We start from the raw sequence: 19,165 nt of genomic DNA, 5'->3' as shown, positions 1-19,165 counted from the left end.
GTCCCCGCCCGTGCGGGAGCAGTGGTGCTGGGGAGAGAAATGTCTCCCTGGGGTAATTACTGCAGCCCCAGTCCAATAAACCATTCATCCTTTCCCTCTTCTGCCCAAGAAGTGTCTCTCCACCCTGGTTCCCCCCCACAGTATAATAAATGCCCTTCGGCTTTAACAGGTCCGCCCAGCACAGTAAACTGGCTGCAGTGTGAGAACAGCTGGATCATAAATCCTGGGGGAGGCCGGGGCTGGGGAGTGGGAGGGCTGGGGCGCGGGCGCCCATTTGTACCTCGCCGGCCCCTGCCCTTGGCCGCCCGCGGAGGCCTGTCTTTGTGCGTTTACCGCCATGTTTCCCTGGCTGCCTCGACTCCTGTGGCGGGGTCTGCCTCTCCGGTCTGGGGCTTTGTGTGCAGTTGGGTGCCTCGCGACCCGCGCGTGGGTGTGGGGTCTAGGTGTGCGTCACTTGGAGCTGGGTCTCCTTGTAAGGGCTGGGACTTGGGTTGTTGGCACACATCTCAGATCTCTCCGGCTTTCCTGTCTAACCCGGCACCTGGCTTGCTGCTGTTCCGGTACTCTAGGAGCAGGAGTGGCGCTGTCCATGGTGATGAGCGTGCTGATGGCTTCCAGCAGGAAAGCCGGCAGGAAGGGCTTCCTTTTTAGACCTGGCAGATTTGGGACCAGATTCCATATAGATGGAGTTTCCTTCCCTGGTGTTAAAGGACCAAGAAGCCTGATGAAATAGCCCTCTCCCTGGGAGGCCCTGGAACCCGGGGATCAGGGAGTGTGTAGAGGAAGGTCAACATCTCTGCTCCCCAAATCCAATCTCCCAAATTCAACGTGCAGCTTGTGAGTGAAAGGGAGAGGGAGGACCCTGGGTATTATGGTTGTCATGGAAACAGCCGATTTTCTGGAGTGCTGCAGTGTTGGGAGCTGAGAGACTGTACTGGCTGAGGCATAGCCGCTTGGCTCTGCTCTCCAGGCCCAGCCCTTTCTAGGCAGTCAGGTAGCCTGCAGTATGTATGGAGGTGATGCTCTCTGTGTACCTCTCACTGGGACCCGAAGGCCCAGCCTTCCTCACTGTACCTCTAGGGTCTAAGGTAGAAGGCACACCTGAGCCTGCAGGGCCAGAGCTGCTCTCCCCCTGTCTGCTGGGGTGCTTTCCAAACTACAGGCTGCAAAAAGATGACAATTTTAGACATCCACGTGGTTTTTCCATGTCTGCCCTACCCCTGAGGTCCCTCCCCATTCTTACTCTGTCAGGAGGGTAGGAGACAAGGAAGTAGCTCAGGGAAGAGCAGGGGACCAGTGCCTCCTCTTGCTCTAGTCTCACCGCCTCTGATGCCAGACTGAAGCCTCCCTTCCCTCCCCAGCCTCTCAAAGCGATCAGAAGTCCCTTCCCTCTCCTGTGGGACCTAGAGTTCCTTGATGGATCCCTCTTACCACCAGACTGCCCAGACTACTAGGGGCCTACTGGGTGAGAGACCCCGGGTCTCTGCTTCCCTTAGACCAGAGTTCTCCGCTGTGTTTACTGGCTTGCTGCAGGCTTCCATGCTCAGTTTCCATCTGTATCCCTTTCTCCCTGGCTAAGTCTTCCCTTGAACCGCTTTCCCCATCCCAAGAAGAGCCTCGAGAGGGGTCGTTAGTAGCTGATCATTTAATCAAGCATCTTATGCATCTCATCTGCTCTGTTTCTGTCCTAAAGAATGCAGGACGAGTCTCTCCCTTCCCTTCCTGCAGGCCCAAGAGTCTAGTCCTTCAGGACTCCCAGCAAGGCTCCCTTCCCGGAAACTGGGTGACCAGCCCCCCTCCCACTCCCACCTCCACCCCCAGGGAGCTCAGTCAGCCGCAGGAGGGAACATGGCGACTAATGGGGTTTATTTTGGGGCTGAGATCGTTAGGGACCTAACACCCGCCCCCGGCAGCCGGATGGCGAAGAGGAGAGAGGGTGGGGTGGGGGAGGGCTGGGAGAGGGAGCCTACATCTCAGGCTCCCACTCTCCCGCTTCCCTTACCTACATCCCTCTCTGTCCTTCTCTGTCCATCTGTCTCTCTACCTCCTTCCTCCTCTGGCTGTCAACTTTCCCCATGTCCCCCCACCCCCCATGTTTGCCACCTCCTTTCTGGGCAGGGTTCCAGGCCTCTGGGCTTTGGCACCCAGGTACCCTTGCCTGAGGGTGGAAGCAAGGATCCCTGGACAGACCAGGAAGATTCCCCGGGGGACTGGGAGGGGACAAAGGGGCTGGCACTGGCAAGGTGCCAAAGAGGAGCTATGAGTCACAGCTGCCCACAGCCCTGCTCATCTTCCCGCCATCACTTGAGGCCTCTGTGTTGCTTGGCTCAGGTCCCGGAGAAGCACTTGGGAGAGGTGGAGCTGGTCAGAGCAGACCCAAGGTCCTTCCTGCATCAGACATTCTTGCTGTCTGGGCTCCTCACAGCCTCTCTCTGGTCACACTCTGTGCTACCTGAATCCCTGTCATTAAAGCTAGAATTCTTGAGGCAGCTACATCTGTCAGGGCCCTCAGCTGAGCACCTGGAGCTACAGGGCCGGTGGCTTTTGTGGGCTTCCTAGCTGAAGCCCTAGTACCCTAACCCTGGTGTCTTCAGGCTCTGGTCCCCAGCCAACTGCAAGGACCTACTGACATTTCTTCCTCTCCGTTTTCTTCTCTCTGCAGCTGGGACCACATACATCTTCGGGAAGGGGGGAGCGCTCATCACCTATACATGGCCTCCCAATGACCGGCCTAGTACACGGATGGACCGCCTGGCCGTAGGCTTCAGTACTCACCAGCGGAGCGCTGTGCTGGTGCGAGTGGACAGTGCCTCCGGCCTCGGGGACTACCTGCAGCTGCACATTGTAAGGACTGGGGCTCAGTGCCCATCCTGCCATCCTGAGCCCCAATTCCCTCAGTCCTCAGTGGTGGGGATGCCATCTCACTACCGTCCTTCGTGGGGAGAACTCAGGGCCCCATTCCCTCACTCTTTGAAGTTTTTTGAGATCCAGGTTCCTCCTGTTCACTCAGGAGCCACCCAGTGCTGGCCAGTTGTCTTCCAGGTACCCAGGGGTCTAAGCTTCCAGGTTATTCTACTGTAGCCTTCAGAGTGGCTGTTCACTGCTGTCCCTGTCTTCTCCCTCACGCCTACTTACCCAACAGTGGTCACCTGTGCCTCTTTGTCTTGACTTTGAGCCCCGCCCTGCTTTTGTGTTTTCATGACCTTTGCCATCCCAGCAGACCCTTGGCCAGGTCTTTTCCACAGGTTCTAGTCAAGTTCATTCCTCACTGATCTCTTGGTTGAGCCTCACATCCCATTTGTCTATTGCTGGTTTATCCCTTTTCCTTTCTCTTTGCCCACCCCACATCTTTCCCTGTGACCTCTGGTTCTGTCCCACATCCTTCCCTGTGACCTCTGACCTCATCCCACACCCTTCCCTGTGACCTCTGACTCCACCCAACACCCTACCCTGTGACTTCTGGTCCTATCTTACATCCTTCCCTGTGACCTCTGGTCCTGTCTTACATCATTCCCTGTGACCTATGGTCCTGCCCCACACTTTGGTCCTCTTGGCCAGGTCTTTCCCACAGACTCTAGTCCAGTTCATTCCTCATTGATGTCTTGGTTGAGCCTCACATCTTGCCCTACACTCTTCCCTACATTCATTTCATTTCTGAACTTAGCCTCTGCCACACCCCTTCCTTCTCTGCACTCTTGAGCCCCAGCCTCCGACCTCAGCCTCCAGCTCCATACTCAGCTCCTTTGCCCTCAGTTTTCGGTTTGTATCAAGCCAGAGCCTTGAGCTGTGAGGGTAGAGCAGGCTGACCAGGCTCTGTGTGCCAGTTGGAAAGGTCTATGTGGGGAACCCTGGGTGTTGTGGAGGGAAGAATTGGGAAGGGGGAGAAAACCAGCAGAGGAGGCTGGAGTAGGGTCAGACCTTCCCCATCTGAGCAAGGATGGGGCTCTGGGTTCCTACACCCCAGCTCCTCCAACACCAAGGTGTGAAGCGAAGGCATCCTGTGAACAGAGCATGACTAGTGATAGTGGTGGGTGACAAGCTTGGTTCCCAGGAGGGGAAGGACACAGAGGGAAGAGCAGGGGCTGAGGCGGAGGCCAGTTGTGTGACAGCCCATGCAGAGAAATGGTGAACTGTGGACAGCAGTGTGGTGGCGGGCATGCGACAGTTGTGACAGAGAGATGGCTGTGGGTCGAGGTGACCCAGAGAGACCCTGTGTCAGTGCCCCTGGATGAGTGTGGCTGTGAGCTTTCATTCCCTGTGGTTTCAGTCGCCTGACCGTGTGGTTGGGTACCGTCATGTTTCCCTGAGTCCTTTTGAGCTGTCCCCTCTTCTCTGTCCTGTGAGGCCATGTGTGGCTCTGGAGCTGATGGTGAGTTTGAGCCCCAGCACTTTCTGTAGTTTTGCACTGTGCCTGTGCAAGTCACTGCAGCTCTCCGAGCCTCGGTTTCCCCAGATGTGCCCACACTGAGAGGGCAGAAGCCTTAAATGAGGTCATATATGTAATGAGCTCATTGCACAGCATTCCGCATCCTGGTAACCTGTGACTAGTCACCTGGGCATGGGAGTTTAGGGGATGATGCTTCCATCCAGAGCAGGAAGGGCAAGAAGTCTGTGAGGAGGCATTCTTCCCTCAAGCCTCCCCTGGTGCAGCCCTGTGAGGGAGCTAGGCCTAGGTGCTGCAGAGCATAGGGAGGATTCTGAGAAGGGTGGAGGTCCCAAGAGACGCAGGCACCGAGGGGGAGCTGGGTACCAGATGGGCTCACAGCCCCTTGGGGGCAGCCCCCAAGTCCCCTCCTCCCCCAGTGACACATCAGCTCCCACCACAGCATGGTTAGCAGTTCTCAGAGAGTGGGGAGGCGGCAGCAAAATAAGAGAAAAGCAATTTGACGTTTCTAATAAAGCGTCGCTCCACTTTGCCAAATTAATTTTGACTCCCATAATTATTTGCTGTAGGAGCGGCCGCGTTCTCCCCACCGCCGCCTAATGAGGTAATTGGGGAATTAGGAATTAATGACTTTAACAGAAGTGACAACTGACTTCACATCAGGAGCAGCTCTGGGGAGCTGCCTCTCCCCCGGAGTGCACAGCTCCAAGCTTGGCTGCCTCCTAGGAAACCCAGGTGTCCTGCCTTCCAGCTCCCCTGGCCCATCCTCTGCCGGTCCAGTTCCCATCCCGCCAGTGCCCTTGACCATTGTCCCTGCCCCGGTGGAGCCCTGTGAGGGGGAGAAACCCTCAGAGACATCCAAGGGGCTGATACTATTCTGGGTGGTATGGTTACTAACAATAGTAACCAGGAGGCTTGGCTGTTCCTTGCCTGTGTGAGAGCAGATGATCGTCTCCCTGGGGATGTTGTCAGTCCGTGGGTGGTGCATGGGTGGGGCTCGCTAAGACGGTTAGGCAAGGCGGCCTCAGTTTCCTTGCTGTACCTCCTTGGGGGTGGATGACAGAGTCTGCAGACAGGTGTGTGTGGCTTGTGCAGGATCTTGGGATGGGGAGTACTGGATCCCACAGATCCTTGGGGATCCACAGGCCTTGGGGAACATGGCTGCATGTCCTGCTTCACAACCCACCCCTCATCTCCCTGCGCCCCCCATCTCCACCCCCCATTGCCAGGCCTTTGAGGTTTCTTTCAATGTGGCTAACGACCAAAGGGTTTTTCTCTCTCAGGCTGGACTGGGAGTATTTCAGTGTGTGGTTTTGTGAGCTAGGCAGGGTCTCTGAGAGTGATCCAGGGGTCCCAAGGATCCCTGTGTCTGCCCTGTGTGGGAGGGGCCAGGCTGACTCTTGCTGTGTGTGATGACTGCTGGGAGACGCAGGGGAGCAGAACTGGGGCTTAGCTTTGGGTTTAGTGGGCCTTCCCCTGGCTTGGTGAGGCAGGCTGGTCCTGAAGGCAGGGTTGCCTTAGCAACTTGCATGCCGTGCCCCTCAGGTCTTTGAAAGAGTGTCTCCCCAGACGAGTGGGCAAAGGGACAAGAACAAGGGCACTGTTTGCAGGGAGGCCAGGTGGGACTCCTGCTGGGTCCTCTCGGGTGCTCAGATTGAGGTGGTACTTCATCCCCAGCCGTACTTTCTTCCTGGGTAAGATGTGACACCTCAGGGTCCCTGTGCCTGTTCTGAGATCTCAGCAAAGCTCCTCCTCTCACTCCAGCACTGAGGGCCACAGTGTTTATGGTTGGACCTCAAGTGGCCTTTTCAGGCTTCCCTGTGGGCCTGGGTCCTAAGGGTGCAGGCTCTTGGCTTTCTTCCCACAGGTCTTTACTGCCGCCATCTTTTTGCCCCCTCAAATCTCCAATCCCATCCCATCCCAAGACCCCAAGATCCTACTCCCTTAATAAAGCTGGCATGGCTCTACAGCCCTGTTCTTTTGCTTGCCCATCACTTCCTACCCTTCCTGGGTCCAGGATTCCCCCTGACACTGTAGCTGCAGAGGTCAGGCAGGGTCCAGGCTACCCCATGACACTGTAGCTGCAGAGGTCAGGCAAGGTCCAGGCTACCCCATGACACTGTAGTTGCAGAGGTCAGGCAGGGTCCAGGCTACCCCCTGACACTGTAGCTGCAGAGGTCAGGCAGGGTCCAGGCTACCCCTGACACTATAGCTGCAGAGGTCAGGCAGGGTCCAGGCTACCCCCTGACACTGTAGCTGCAGAGGTCAGGCAGGGTCCAGGCTACCCCCTGACACTGTAGCTGCAGAGGTCAGGCAGGGTCCAGGCTACCCCATGACACTGTAGCTGCAGAGGTCAGGCAGGGTCCAGGCTACCCCTGACACTATAGCTGCAGAGGTCAGGCAGGGTCCAGGCTACCCCCTGACACTGTAGCTGCAGAGGTCAGGCAGGATCCAGGCTACCCCTGACACTGTAGCTGCAGAGGTCAGGCAGGTTCAGGCTACCCCATGACACTGTAGCTGCAGAGGTCAGGCAGGTTCAGGCTACCCCATGACACTGTAGTTGCAGAGGTCAGGCAGGGTCCAGGCTACCCCATGACACTGTAGCTGCAGAGGTCAGGCAGGTTCAGGCTACCCCATGACAGTGTAACTGCGGAGGTCAGGCAGGGTCCAGGCTACCCCCTGAAACTGTAGCTGCAGAGGTCAGGCAGGGTCCAGGCTACCCCATGACACTGTAGCTGCAGAGGTCAGACAGGGTCCAGGCTACCCCTGACACTATAGCTGCAGAGGTCAGGCAGGGTCCAGGCTACCCCTGACACTGTAGCTGCAGAGGTCAGGCAGGTTCAGGCTACCCCATGACAGTGTAACTGCGGAGGTCAGGCAGGGTCCAGGCTACCCCATGACACTGTAGCTGCAGAGGTCAGGCAGGGTCCAGGCTACCCCATGACACTGTAGCTGCAGAAATGAGGCAGGGTCCAGGCTACCCCCTGACACTGTAGCTGCAGAGGTCAGGCAGGGTCAGGCTACCCCCTGACACTGTAGCTGCAGAGGTCAGACAGGGTCCCGGCTTCCCCTGACACTATAGCTGCAGAGGTCAGGCAGGGTCCAGGCTAACCCTGACACTGTAGCTGCAGAGGTCAGGCAGGGTCCAGGCTACCCCCTGACACTATAGCTGCAGAGGTCAGGCAGGGTCCAGGCTACCCCTGACACTGTAGCTGCAGAGGTCAGGCAGGTTCAGGCTACACCATGACACTGTAGCTGCAGAGGTCAGGCAGGTTCAGGCTACCCCATGACAGTGTAACTGCGGAGGTCAAGCAGGGTCCAGGCTACCCCCTGAAACTGTAGCTGCAGAGGTCAGGCAGAGTCCAGGCTACCCCATGACAGTGTAACTGCGGAGGTCAGGCATGGTCCAGGCTACCCCATGATACTGTAGCTGCAGAGGTCAGGCAGGGTCCAGGCTACCCCTGACACTGTAGCTGCAGAGGTCAGGCAGGTTCAGGCTACCCCATGACACTGTAGCTGCAGAGGTCAGGCAGGTTCAGGCTACCCCATGACAGTGTAACTGCGGAGGTCAGGCAGGGTCCAGGCTACCCCCTGAAACTGTAGCTGCAGAGGTCAGGCAGAGTCCAGGCAACCCCATGACAGTGTAACTGCGGAGGTCAGGCAGGGTCCAGGCTACCCCATGACACTGTAGCTGCAGAGGTCAGGCAGGTTCAGGCTACCCCTGACACTGTAGCTGCAGAGGTCAGGCAGGGTCCAGGCTACCCCCTGACACTGTAGCTCCAGAGGTCAGGCAGGGTCCAGGCTACCCCCTGACACTGTAGCTGCAGAGGTCAGGCAGGGTCCAGGCTACCCCATGACACTGTAGCCGCAGAAATGAGGCAGGGTCCAGGCTACCCCCTGACACTGTAGCTGCAGAAATCAGGCAGGGTCCAGGCTACCCCTGACACTATAGCCTCAGAGGTCAGGCAGGGTCCAGGCTACCCCATGACACTGTAGCTGCAGAGGTCAGGCAGGGTCCAGGCTACCCCCTGACACTGTAGCTGCAGAGGTCAGGCAGGGTCCAGGCTACCCCTGACACTATAGCTGCAGAGGTCAGGCAGGGTCCAGGCTACCCCCTGACACTGTAGCTGCAGAGGTCAGGCAGGGTCCAGGCTACCCCCTGACACTGTAGCTGCAGAGGTCAGGCAGTGTCCAGGCTACCCCCTGACACTGTAGCTGCAGAGGTCAGGCAGGGTCCAGGCTACCCCCTGACACTGTAGCTGCAGAGGTCAGGCAGGGTCCAGGCTACCCCCTGACACTGTAGCTGCAGAGGTCAGGCAGGGTCCAGGCTACCCCTGACACTATAGCTGCAGAGGTCAGGCAGGGTCCAGGCTACCCCATGACACTATAGCTGCAGAGGTCAGGCAGGGTCCAGGCTACCCCCTGACACTGTAGCTGCAGAGGTCAGGTAGGTTCAGGCTACCCCATGACAGTGTAACTGCGGAGGTCAGGCAGGGTCCAGGCTACCCCCTGAAACTGTAGCTGCAGAGGTCAGGCAGAGTCCAGTCTACCCCATGACAGTGTAACTGCGGAGGTCAGGCAGGGTCCAGGCTACCCCTTGAGACTGTAGCTGCAGAGGTCAGGCAGGGTCCAGGCTACCCCTGACACTGTAGCTGCAGAGGTCAGGCAGGTTCAGGCTACCCCATGACACTGTAGCTGCAGAGGTCAGGCAGGTTCAGGCTACCCCATGACAGTGTAACTGCGGAGGTCAGGCAGGGTCCAGGCTACCCCATGACACTGTAGCTGCAGAGGTCAGGCAGGGTCCAGGCTACCCCATGACACTGTAGCTGCAGAAATGAGGCAGGGTCCAGGCTACCCCATGACACTGTAGCTGCAGAGGTCAGGCAGAGTCCAGGCTACCCCATGACAGTGTAACTGCGGAGGTCAGGCAGGGTCCAGGCTACCCCATGACACTGTAGCTGCAGAGGTCAGGCAGGGTCCAGGCTACCCCATGACACTGTAGCTGCAGAAATGAGGCAGGGTCCAGGCTACCCCCTGACACTGTAGCTGCAGAGGTCAGGCAGGGTCAGGCTACCCCCTGACACTGTAGCTGCAGAGGTCAGACAGGGTCCCGGCTTCCCCTGACACTATAGCTGCAGAGGTCAGGCAGGGTCCAGGCTAACCCTGACACTGTAGCTGCAGAGGTCAGGCAGGGTCCAGGCTACCCCCTGACACTATAGCTGCAGAGGTCAGGCAGGGTCCAGGCTACCCCCTGACACTGTAGCTGCAGAGGTCAGGCAGGGTCCAGGCTACCCCCTGACACTGTAGCTGCAGAGGTCAGGCAGGGTCCAGGCTACCCCTTGACACTGTAGCTGCAGAGGTCAGGCAGGGTCCGGGCTACCCCTGACACTATAGCTGCAGAGGTCAGGCAGGGTCCAGGCTACCCCATGACACTGTAGCTGCAGAGGTCAGGCAGGGTCCAGGCTACCCCTGACACTATAGCTGCAGAGGTCAGGCAGGGTCCAGGCTACCCCATGACACTGTAGCTGCAGCGGTCAGGCAGGGTCCAGGCTACCCCTGACACTGTAGCTGCAGAGGTCAGGCAGGTTCAGGCTACCCCATGACAGTGTAACTGCGGAGGTCAGGTAGGGTCCAGGCTACCCCATGACACTGTAGCTGCAGAGGTCAGGCAGGGTTTAGGCTACCCACTGACACTGTAGCTGCAGAAATCAGGCAGGGTCCAGGCTACCCACTGACACTATAACTGCAGAGGTCAGGCAGGGTCCTGGCTACCCCATGACACTGTAGCTGCAGTGGTCAGGCAGGGTCCAGGCTACCCCCTGACACTGTAGCTGCAGCGGTCAGGCAGGGTCCAGGCTACCCCCTGACACTGTAACTGTAGAGGTCAGGCAGGGTCCAGGCTATCCCCTGACACTGTAGCTGCAGAGGTCAGGCAGGGTCCAGGCTACCCCATGACACTGTAACTGTAGAGGTCAGGCAGGGTCCAGACAACCCCATGACACTGTAGCTACAGAGGTCAGGCTTGAGAAGCTGTACAGACCTGGGGATTGGGACCAGGCTGGAGTCTGGTGGGTCAGACGGGTTTCTGAGGCTGTGAACTTTCCTACTTTGATCTCTTAGAGAAGCTGCTACATCCTTGCTTAGCCCAAATATTTTGAAATATTCTCTAGGAACCTGATGGCAAGAGACAGACACAGCTAGTGAAAGATCTCCCTCTCTGGATCTGCAGCCCTAAGTGGTGTCCCCATTGATAAGCCTCCAGGGTACTCACTGCCTGCATATGCTGGGGGCAAACCTGCCCACCGCCTTGGGTAGTTGAGCCCTGAGGAGGTGTCTTACAAAATCTGTGAAAGGCTGTGGAGGGAGGATTTTGGGGACCGCAGACTGAGTCTGACAGGGATACTTGCCTCCTCCCCATTGCTGACCCCCATCTCCCTGTCCCCAGGACCAGGGCACTGTTGGGGTGATTTTTAATGTGGGCACGGACGACATTACAATTGATGAGCCCAACGCCATCGTGAGCGACGGCAAATATCACGTGGTGCGCTTTACTCGAAGTGGTGGCAATGCCACCTTGCAAGTGGACAGCTGGCCAGTCAACGAGAGGTACCCGGCAGGTAGGTGACACAGGTCCACAGAGGAGGCACAGGACGAGGTGGGACAGGGTGGGTGGGGCCTGGCAGCCTCAGGATTTTGGAATGCTGTGGGGCGTGGCTAAGTGGAGAGGCTTTGGACTGTGGGAAAGGGTGTGGCTATGGAAAAGACTGGATGGAACCCAGGTGGGGGGGTGTGGCTAAGGAAAAGTTAGGACCATGATGAAGGGACAGTATTATTTGGTGGATGAAGTGGCAAAGCCAGAAGCCAGTTTGAGGATGGACAAAGAGGATGAAGAAGTGTAGAACTGTAGGAGTATCTGAAAGCATAGAGGAAAGGGTGGACTTACAAAGGAGGGACAGGGTGGACATGGTGAGACCTGTGCACAAGCCATCTGGGCGGGAGGCTGAGAAAAATAACAGCCAAAGACCCAAAGTCAAGGACCCATATTAGCCCCTGTAGATGCTAGAGAAAATAGCTTTGAGATGCACACAGACAGGATCCCAGTAAGAGACATGGTGGAAAGGAGAGAGACAGGACAAGTGTGCGAAGGAGGGTCAGACACCTTCAGTTGCCCTCACAAGCAGCGTACAAGGTACCGGGACCAGAGCTTGGCCTGAGAACCCAGAGCTGAGGACACAGAGAGCCTTAGTTCCTAGGGCTACAGCTGTGGTGGTCAAGGGCAAACCAAGGTCTTGGGAACCCAGGGGAGGGAGGAGGATGAGGCTCTTGGGGAAAAAAAAAGGAAGGAAGGAAGCTCAGGAGGGAACCTAGTGAGAGGAAGCCAGAGGGGGAGTGATGGAAGGTTCTGGAAATAGTCACAGAGACATCTGCAGAGATGGAGGCAGCTCCAGGATTGATGCACAGAGATGCGGAGCCTCTGACACAGACTCTGCTAGGGAGAGGAGAGGTGGACAGAGCCCTGCAAGAGAGAGGGAGGGAGGGAGGGAGAGACAGTGCAGGGAGAAGGGCAGGGGTCACAGCTGCAGGTGCCTGGTGCCTGTCACAGCAGCAGGATGACCACCTGTGACCTCCACTGCTCCTAGCCAGAGTGACAGAGCACACACTCTGTCCTGCAAACCCTTGGGGATCACTCACTGTCATGGAGGCTTAAGCCCGAATGGCTGCGGGCAATCCTTGAGAAAAGAGCTTCCCACATTTTCCTAATAAACAGAGGCTGACATACCTTAAGGCCAGCCTGACACCAAGATCACACCGGACACACCGAAGGTCAAATGGAGCCACAAGAAAACTGTGAGGGATGCTGGTCTACCCCAGAGCCCTGGGCATAAGGGGTCAGACACGCCCCTCTCCTGCACAGGCCTGTCTGTGCTCCCTTTACTCCTACGCACAAGCAGACCTGACAGCCTTGGGTATCAGGGTTCCCTCTGTCTTGGAGGAACGGGTACATTCTTTGTAGTAATGGGGACTTTGGCCTGTGCTGGACAGGGTGTGAAGAGTTCTCCATGCCCAGTCAGACCTGATGCTCAAACGCTCACATCATCAGGGCAGAGGCTAGGAGGAAGGCATGGTGTCTGCTATCCTCAGCCAGGACCCCTGGGTAGGTAGAGAGAAAGGCTGTCTGGCATCTCTTGCCTGTAAACCTGGGTATTTTTAAATTTTGGGGTGTTGGAGGTAGGGCAGGCTCTCTCTACATAGTTCTAGCTGTCCTAGAACTCATTCTATAGACGAGGCTGGCCTCAAACTCCCAGAGATCCACTTGCCTCTGCCTCCCAAATGCTGGGATTAAGGGGGTGCACCAGCACACCCAGCTAAGTCTGGGTGTTGTGCACTGTGGGGGTGGCTCCTGTGCAGTACCACAGATCACTGCAGCAGTGTGAACGGACCCACTTCTATCATGCTTGGTTTGCTCATTTGTTTGAGATAGGGTCTTACCCTGTAGCCCTGGCTGGCTTAGCACTTGCTATGTAGTCTAGGCTGGCCTTGAACTGACAGGTGTCTGCCTTTAGAGTGCTAGTGTTAAAGGTGTGCATCACCGCACCTGGCCTCCCTCCTGACTCTTAAAGAACACAGAGATACTGCCTATGGGTTCCCACTCGGTGGGACCTGATACTTAATCCTGGATCGCTACTGACAGGCCACGTGACCCACGTCAGGTCATCCAGCCTCCGAATCAATAGGGAAGGCAGAGTGTCATTGCCTCAAAGTGCTTAGGTGTCCTGCATGTCCATATGAGCACAGGCATATATTGTCCTAAGAGCCATTCATAAGCAGGCATAGGCCTGTCTTGGTTAGGCTAGTGTGTAGCCATGTGGTGTAGACAGGAGGACCACTCCTACCCCAGCATGAGTGGTTTCAATGAACAGAGTGGCCATGTTTACAAAGGAAATAATGTCCCTGTCCACTGTGGTAGGTTAGGAGCACCCACAGTTCACAGAGAAACACCCAAAGACACTTTCTGCATGGATGTGCATGTACTTCTCCACAGCGCGCGCACACACACACACACACACACACACACACACACACACACACACACACTCCTTTCTTGTCTCAGGGGTTGGAGCTTGAGCGTGGAGAGAACAGGTGGGTATCCAGATTGGAAGCCTAGGATGGAGAAGAAGGGTGGAGCTAAAACGGGGGAAAGAAAACTGTCTGAAGGAGAAGGGCTGAGGAGCGGGCAGGGTCTGCAGATGAGGGAAAGAGTGGGGCCAGGGCTGGGTTCTAAGGACAGAGAGGAGCAGAAGCTGGTGTCGCCCAGAGGGCCTGAGCATCTTGAAGTCTGAGACGGAGAAGGCAGGCAAGGCAAAGGCTAGGGCACAGCCAGGATCAGAGGAGGGCCAAGGTTACCCGCAGGAGATAGGATGAGAGGGCTGTGAAGAAAGGGGTAGGGTCTGGGTGAGGATCAGTGGTTGTCAGGGACACCAGCAGCGAGGTCCTGGGTCTGTAGAGAAGGCCGTCTCATGGACTCATGAGTCCTTAGCGATTGCATTCATTCACACATGAATGTAGGAGAAGTATTCATGGAGGTGTTCCTGAAGGTTCACGGGAGGCGTGCACAGACTGACCCAGGCTCGGTCTCTGGGCAGGTGAACTGAGAGTAGCAGAATGTTTAAACACCTAGCCCCCCTCTCCCTATGACTCTCTCACCCCATTGCCTGAGGGCACAGGGACCAGGGGAGCAGGCAGAAGCAGCTCTGCAGTGAGGAGGGGTAGGGTGAGGGAGCAGAGGCCCAGGTGGAAGGCTATGGTGGGCCAGGGCTGTGGAGGGAAGAGGGAGTCTGTGGAGGAGACGGCTGGGACTGAGTCCAGAAGATGATGGGAGTTGACAATGACCTTGAGAAATGGTTTCAAGCTCTGTGACATGAGTGTGCCGGCCACCCCCTTAAATGCCGAATAAATCTCGCTTAACCCGTCCCTCCCACTTCTAAACCACCCTCTAAACGCAGTAACCAGCTGGACAGCCCCCTAACATAAACCCGCTAAATGCCCCGCCCCGCCCCCACCACCCCTCTTTGGGATGGTGAAGGAAGTGGGTCCCAGCCTCAACAGCTTGACTAGAAAAACCTGTTTAATCTCTGAACTTCCAGCTGTTGGTTTCTTATTTTTATTTTTTTTTCTTCTCTACACCTCCCTTCCCTTTTCTTGATTTTCCCTCTCCTTTGGGTTACTCTCACCCCCAAGGGTGGGGCCGGCTCTGGATGGAGCCTAGGGAGGGGGCCCCCCGAGAGAGGAGGGGCCCAGCCTTCTGTCCCTGCCTCCCTTCTTTCTGTTGAATGTGGCTGCTTGCTGGGGTCTCCTGAGAACTGCATAATTACTTTCTAAAGCCTGTGGACTGCGCTGCCTGAGAAACCTACTGTCTTTCTAAACTTTTCCAAGGAAACTTTGATAACGAGCGCCTGGCGATTGCTAGACAGAGAATCCCCTACCGGCTTGGTCGAGTAGTAGATGAGTGGCTGCTCGACAAAGGTAATTAACCAGAATTAATTAATTAATTAACTAACTAACTAACTTTAAAAACACTATCTTAAAGGTGCAGAGCCCTCTCCCCCACATCAGGGCAGGATGCTCCCTTCTGCCCCCTGCGTTCAGGCCGTTTGTCTCTGGGCGGAGGCTGGGAATAGGGAAGAGAAAGCCTGGTGTCTTCCTAGAGTGATCCTCAGTGCCTGAAGATGGAGGCACCCTCAGCTTGTGCTCAGACTTCTGCAGTAGGAGGGGAACACAGGCTAGAAGTCGGGGCTCTCTGGCAGAGTTCACCTCAGGGGTTTTTAGTAAAGGGCCACAGGGCACCTGGAGGTAGGAAGGTGTGGGAAGGGAGGAAGGAAGGAGGGCAGAGCCAGTGAGGAAGGGCTCAGAAGGGCCCAGGAGGCGAGAGGGAGAGCTGGAGCCTCAGATCTTACTGAAAGACCCCACAGGCTCTGCTTGGGCTCAGGCCCCCTAGAAGTAGTGCAGGCTGGTGGCTGACCGGACCAAGGGAGGAAGGGAAGGTGGTGCCCTCTTAGGGATTCATAGAGGTCTCTGCCTGCTGGTCTGATGAGGAAGACAGAGCAGGTCCCCCAGAGGCCCTTATGGGCAAGTGAGGTGGTACTGCTGTGTGAGAGGGAGAAGGGTCCTTGTCACCAGAAGTTGGGGGCCAAGGGCACAGCCATGTCATTCCCGTTGGAGGAGGGTCAAGCTCTGTACCTCTAAGGCTAAACTCTAGTGGGGAGCAGAAGCACTAAAGCCCACGTAACCAGCTGATAACTGTGCATTAAATGTCCACGGGGCTTCCCCCCCCCACCCCCGACTAAATCCCCCAATGTAACCTTCAGCCCCTGCACCCAGGGGCCTAAACACGCTGATAACCAGATGTCATAAACTCACAGCAGGACAAAAAAGTTAAAGGGACTGTAACAGACATCGCTAAAACCTGCAGCCCCCAGCCACACTGGGCCGCTCTCTCCAGCGGGGGTGAACTTTAACCCTTTGAGGTGTTAATGGCAGGCGGGGGCAGGGGCCACAGAGGCCATGGCTTCCTCTCTTTTACCCACCCTCCCCTCCTAAAATCAGAGAGGCTGAGGGAGGAGCCTGGGCTGAGGATGGGACAACTTGTGATACTCCCCACCCCCTTCCCAGGGTAGGTTGGGAGTGCTGTTCAGAGAAGATAATCTAGGGGCTGAGGAAGGGAAGAACTCCTTGCCTTTCTCTGTGGCAGCCATACTTCTCCTTAAGCTTGTATCTACTCTTCTAGAAAATGGCAGGTTGAACTTCCTGAAGAGCAGGAGGAGGAGGTCACCCTTGGTGTGGCCTTTGGCCCGGGTCTGGCCCGGTCTGACCCCGTGAGCCACGCTCCCTCCTTGGTTTTTGCTCCGCCCTCTCCAAGTGCACCATGGGAGGAATAGGAACAGGCGAGTTCCTAGGGCAGGGCTGGGTGTCCCTGGAGCGATGTTTTATTGTAAGTTGCTGGGATACAGTAGGTGCTCAATAAATGTCAATGGAATGGCTCCATGTTGTACTTCCAAAACATGCCTGGAGCAGCAGTTCCAGTGGGCGCCTCACAATAAAGAGACCTGTAGCCAGGTGGGCTTGGAATGGAGCAGGCCTCCTCCTTTCGGAAGCCCACATTACAGTAGTTTTGTAAGGCTCTGAGAAGGGAATCTGCTTAGTGGAGAACTCATCTGACCCTTCTCGCCTTGGTTTTTCTTATAATTTTTATGAAGCAGCCTTCCACCTTTGTGGGCTGAGCCCGGCCTTAAATGAGAAAACACAGAAGGGACATCTTTATTTCAGCCGGAAGTAGGAGGGTCTTGGGGGAGGAGCGTCTGAGTACGGAGCCCGAGGAGAGGCACTAGTGACCCGACTTTGGCTGGATAGGTGTTTGGGGGGTCCTGAGAGCCTGTGGTTTCTAGAGAGGGTATGTGTCACAAGTTGGACTATCTCAGCCCAGGTTTGTGGGGCAGGACTCCCAAGATCCTAACTTTAAACCAGATCTCTAACGAGGCACTAACCAGAAGCTAACAAGGGCTAAGCCAGGCCTTAAATGAAAGCAGCTAAAGGTCCGTGGGAGAGTGGGGCAAAGTCATATTCCATCGGCCCCCTCCCCAATAACATCAAAACCAAAGCTAAATCTAAACTTAAACATAATAAATGTCTTTTCTAAAAAAAAAAAAAAAAAAAAAAAAAAAAGACCAGACCAAACCAAAACCAACAAACTCAGAGGGTTAAACTGACCCCCAGGTCGACTAAAACCAAAGCAAGCAGCCGAGCCCCACATGGGGCTCATCAGAGGTGTCTAACACTGCCACGCGCAGAGCCAGACTGGAGCTGGAGCAATGATTTTGGCTGTCAGTGAGCGAAGCAAGGTCCCTTTAACATTTTCCATATCTGGGCTTGCACGTCCATCTTGGGGGAAGAGTTCAGCTCACTGGGGCCTGTTCCCAAGGCAGTGGCTGGGCAGTAGGAGCTAAGCAGCCTGGCCAGCCATCACCCGGTGCTAATGGGCGGGGCCAGCCTGGAGCAGACCCACACAATCTGTCCCACATCTTGCTGCTTCCTCTGCTCACACTCACAAACTCCACCTTGGCCTGGCAGGACACCCTCCAGTCTCTGTCACTGCTGCCACTGCCTACTGCTTTGGGGGGATACCATGGCTTGAGGCTGGACATTGGGTGGGATGCTTGGGAGAATAGAGAGAGAAGATGGGGGTGGAACTGAAGGATAAGGACTCGGGGATGATAGCCCCGGAGTGGGATCAGTGGGGTATGGGTGTAGATGGAGAGGCATGTGCATGGTGGGGATAGGGGGTGACCAGGCTCCCTTTCCCGACTCATGTGTGCCCTGGCGACCCTCTCCTGTGGGGGGTCCCACAAGGCCGGGCTAGGGGTTCTGGTTAACAATGACTTTCCCTTGGTTGTCTGCCTCTTCCTCATTCCTTTCCCCACCCATGTGCTGGCTTCCTCCTGGCTCCCACACTCCTCCCCCTCTTCTCTCCACTCTCCATCCCTTCTTCCTGGCCTCCCTGGACTGCCTGCCTCTCCCCTGTCTTCCCCCTCACCCCATCCCCAACCCTCAGGACGCCAGCTGACCATCTTCAACAGCCAGGCTGCCATCAAGATAGGGGGCCGGGATCAGGGCCGCCCCTTCCAGGGCCAGGTGTCCGGCCTCTACTACAATGGGCTCAAGGTACTGGCGCTGGCCGCCGAGAGCGACCCCAATGTGCGGACTGAAGGCCACCTACGGCTAGTAGGGGAGGGGCCGTCCGTGCTGCTCAGTGCTGAGACCACTGCCACCACTCTGCTGGCCGACATGGCTACCACCATCATGGAGACCACCACCACCATGGCCACCACCACTACTCGCCGGGGCCGTTCCCCCACAATGAGGGACAGCACCACCCAGGTGAGACCCCTCCTGGGTCTGGGAAGGTCCAAGGGGTGTTGGGGTTAGGATGGTTGGTTCTGGAGATAGCAATTTCTCACCTAGTGGTCACAGTGATGGTTTAGGACAAGGAGGCCTTCACATGGTGGTCAGGGATATTGACTGTATAAGGTGGTCACCGTTTCTAGGAGGTGTAGAATTGTGGGCAGTTAACTGGAGAGGCCTACCCACGCACCCTAGCCAGGAGAAGGGAAGTTTTGATGAAGAGTGTGGGAATAATTAGGAGGGTGACCATGCCAGAGCTTTGTGGGCCAACTGGAGTCAGATAGTGGCATCTCAGGCAGAGACGATACATTGAAGTGGTGACATGCAGTCTCTGGGTGTGGGCAGCCCCTGTTAGAGGCCAGGGGCAGCCTCTCCTTATGCTGGAGTTGCTTCGGGTGAGACCCCTTTGCCTTCACAAAGCTTCTGCACGTGACTTGGAACAAGCACCAAGTACCACAGCTTGGCCGGCCTTGTTCTTGTCCTTTGAGTGTGTTTTGAGTGGCTGTGCAGAGCTCCCTGTGTTTTACCCCACACAAGATCACCTCCAGCTCAGGAGCTCCCTGGATCTGGTGAGAGTCGAGTGAGGGCCACACACAGGAAACAGCCCTGAGGAGCGGGCAGGCCTGGCATCCTCAGTGGTCAAAACTGAATATGGGACTGGCCGGTAGCTGGGTTCCCTGATTGTCATCAATGTCTGTTATGGAGAGCTTATACCCACCACAGTGACCTAGCTAGGCCACCTCTGCCCCACAGTGTGTCTGCTCCCCATCCCCAATGTCACTGCCTTGGCTATTGAGCCTGCAGGCCCCGAGGAATCTTGGGGTG

The 19,165-nt window shown here is 56.5% G+C and overlaps 1 protein-coding gene across 22 annotated transcripts in view; it reads left to right on the top strand.

Annotated features, from left to right (window-relative positions):
- Positions 1–19,165, top strand: part of Nrxn2 (neurexin 2) — a 116,738-nt gene that overhangs the window by 83,266 nt on the left and 14,307 nt on the right. For 15 of the 22 annotated variants that reach the window (XM_085834065.1, XM_085834059.1, XM_085834058.1 and 12 more), the window contains 4 exons: positions 2,663–2,844; positions 10,830–11,001; positions 14,819–14,908; positions 17,991–18,316. In XM_085834065.1, the coding sequence (XP_085690191.1) occupies positions 2,663–2,844; positions 10,830–11,001; positions 14,819–14,908; positions 17,991–18,316 (770 nt within the window). The remainder of the gene's footprint in view (positions 1–2,662; positions 2,845–10,829; positions 11,002–14,818; positions 14,909–17,990; positions 18,317–19,165) is intronic. The other 7 variants (XM_085834074.1, XM_085834066.1, XM_085834071.1 and 4 more) reach the window with 1 other exon arrangement.

Source organism: Mus caroli, unplaced genomic scaffold (genome assembly GCF_978045245.1).
Source record: "Mus caroli unplaced genomic scaffold, Mus_caroli_1 scaffold_20, whole genome shotgun sequence".
In the NCBI taxonomy this organism is placed as follows: Eukaryota; Metazoa; Chordata; class Mammalia; order Rodentia; family Muridae; genus Mus; species Mus caroli.
The sequence above is the reverse complement of the archived record's forward strand: the minus strand, read 5'-3'. Positions and strand labels throughout refer to the sequence as shown.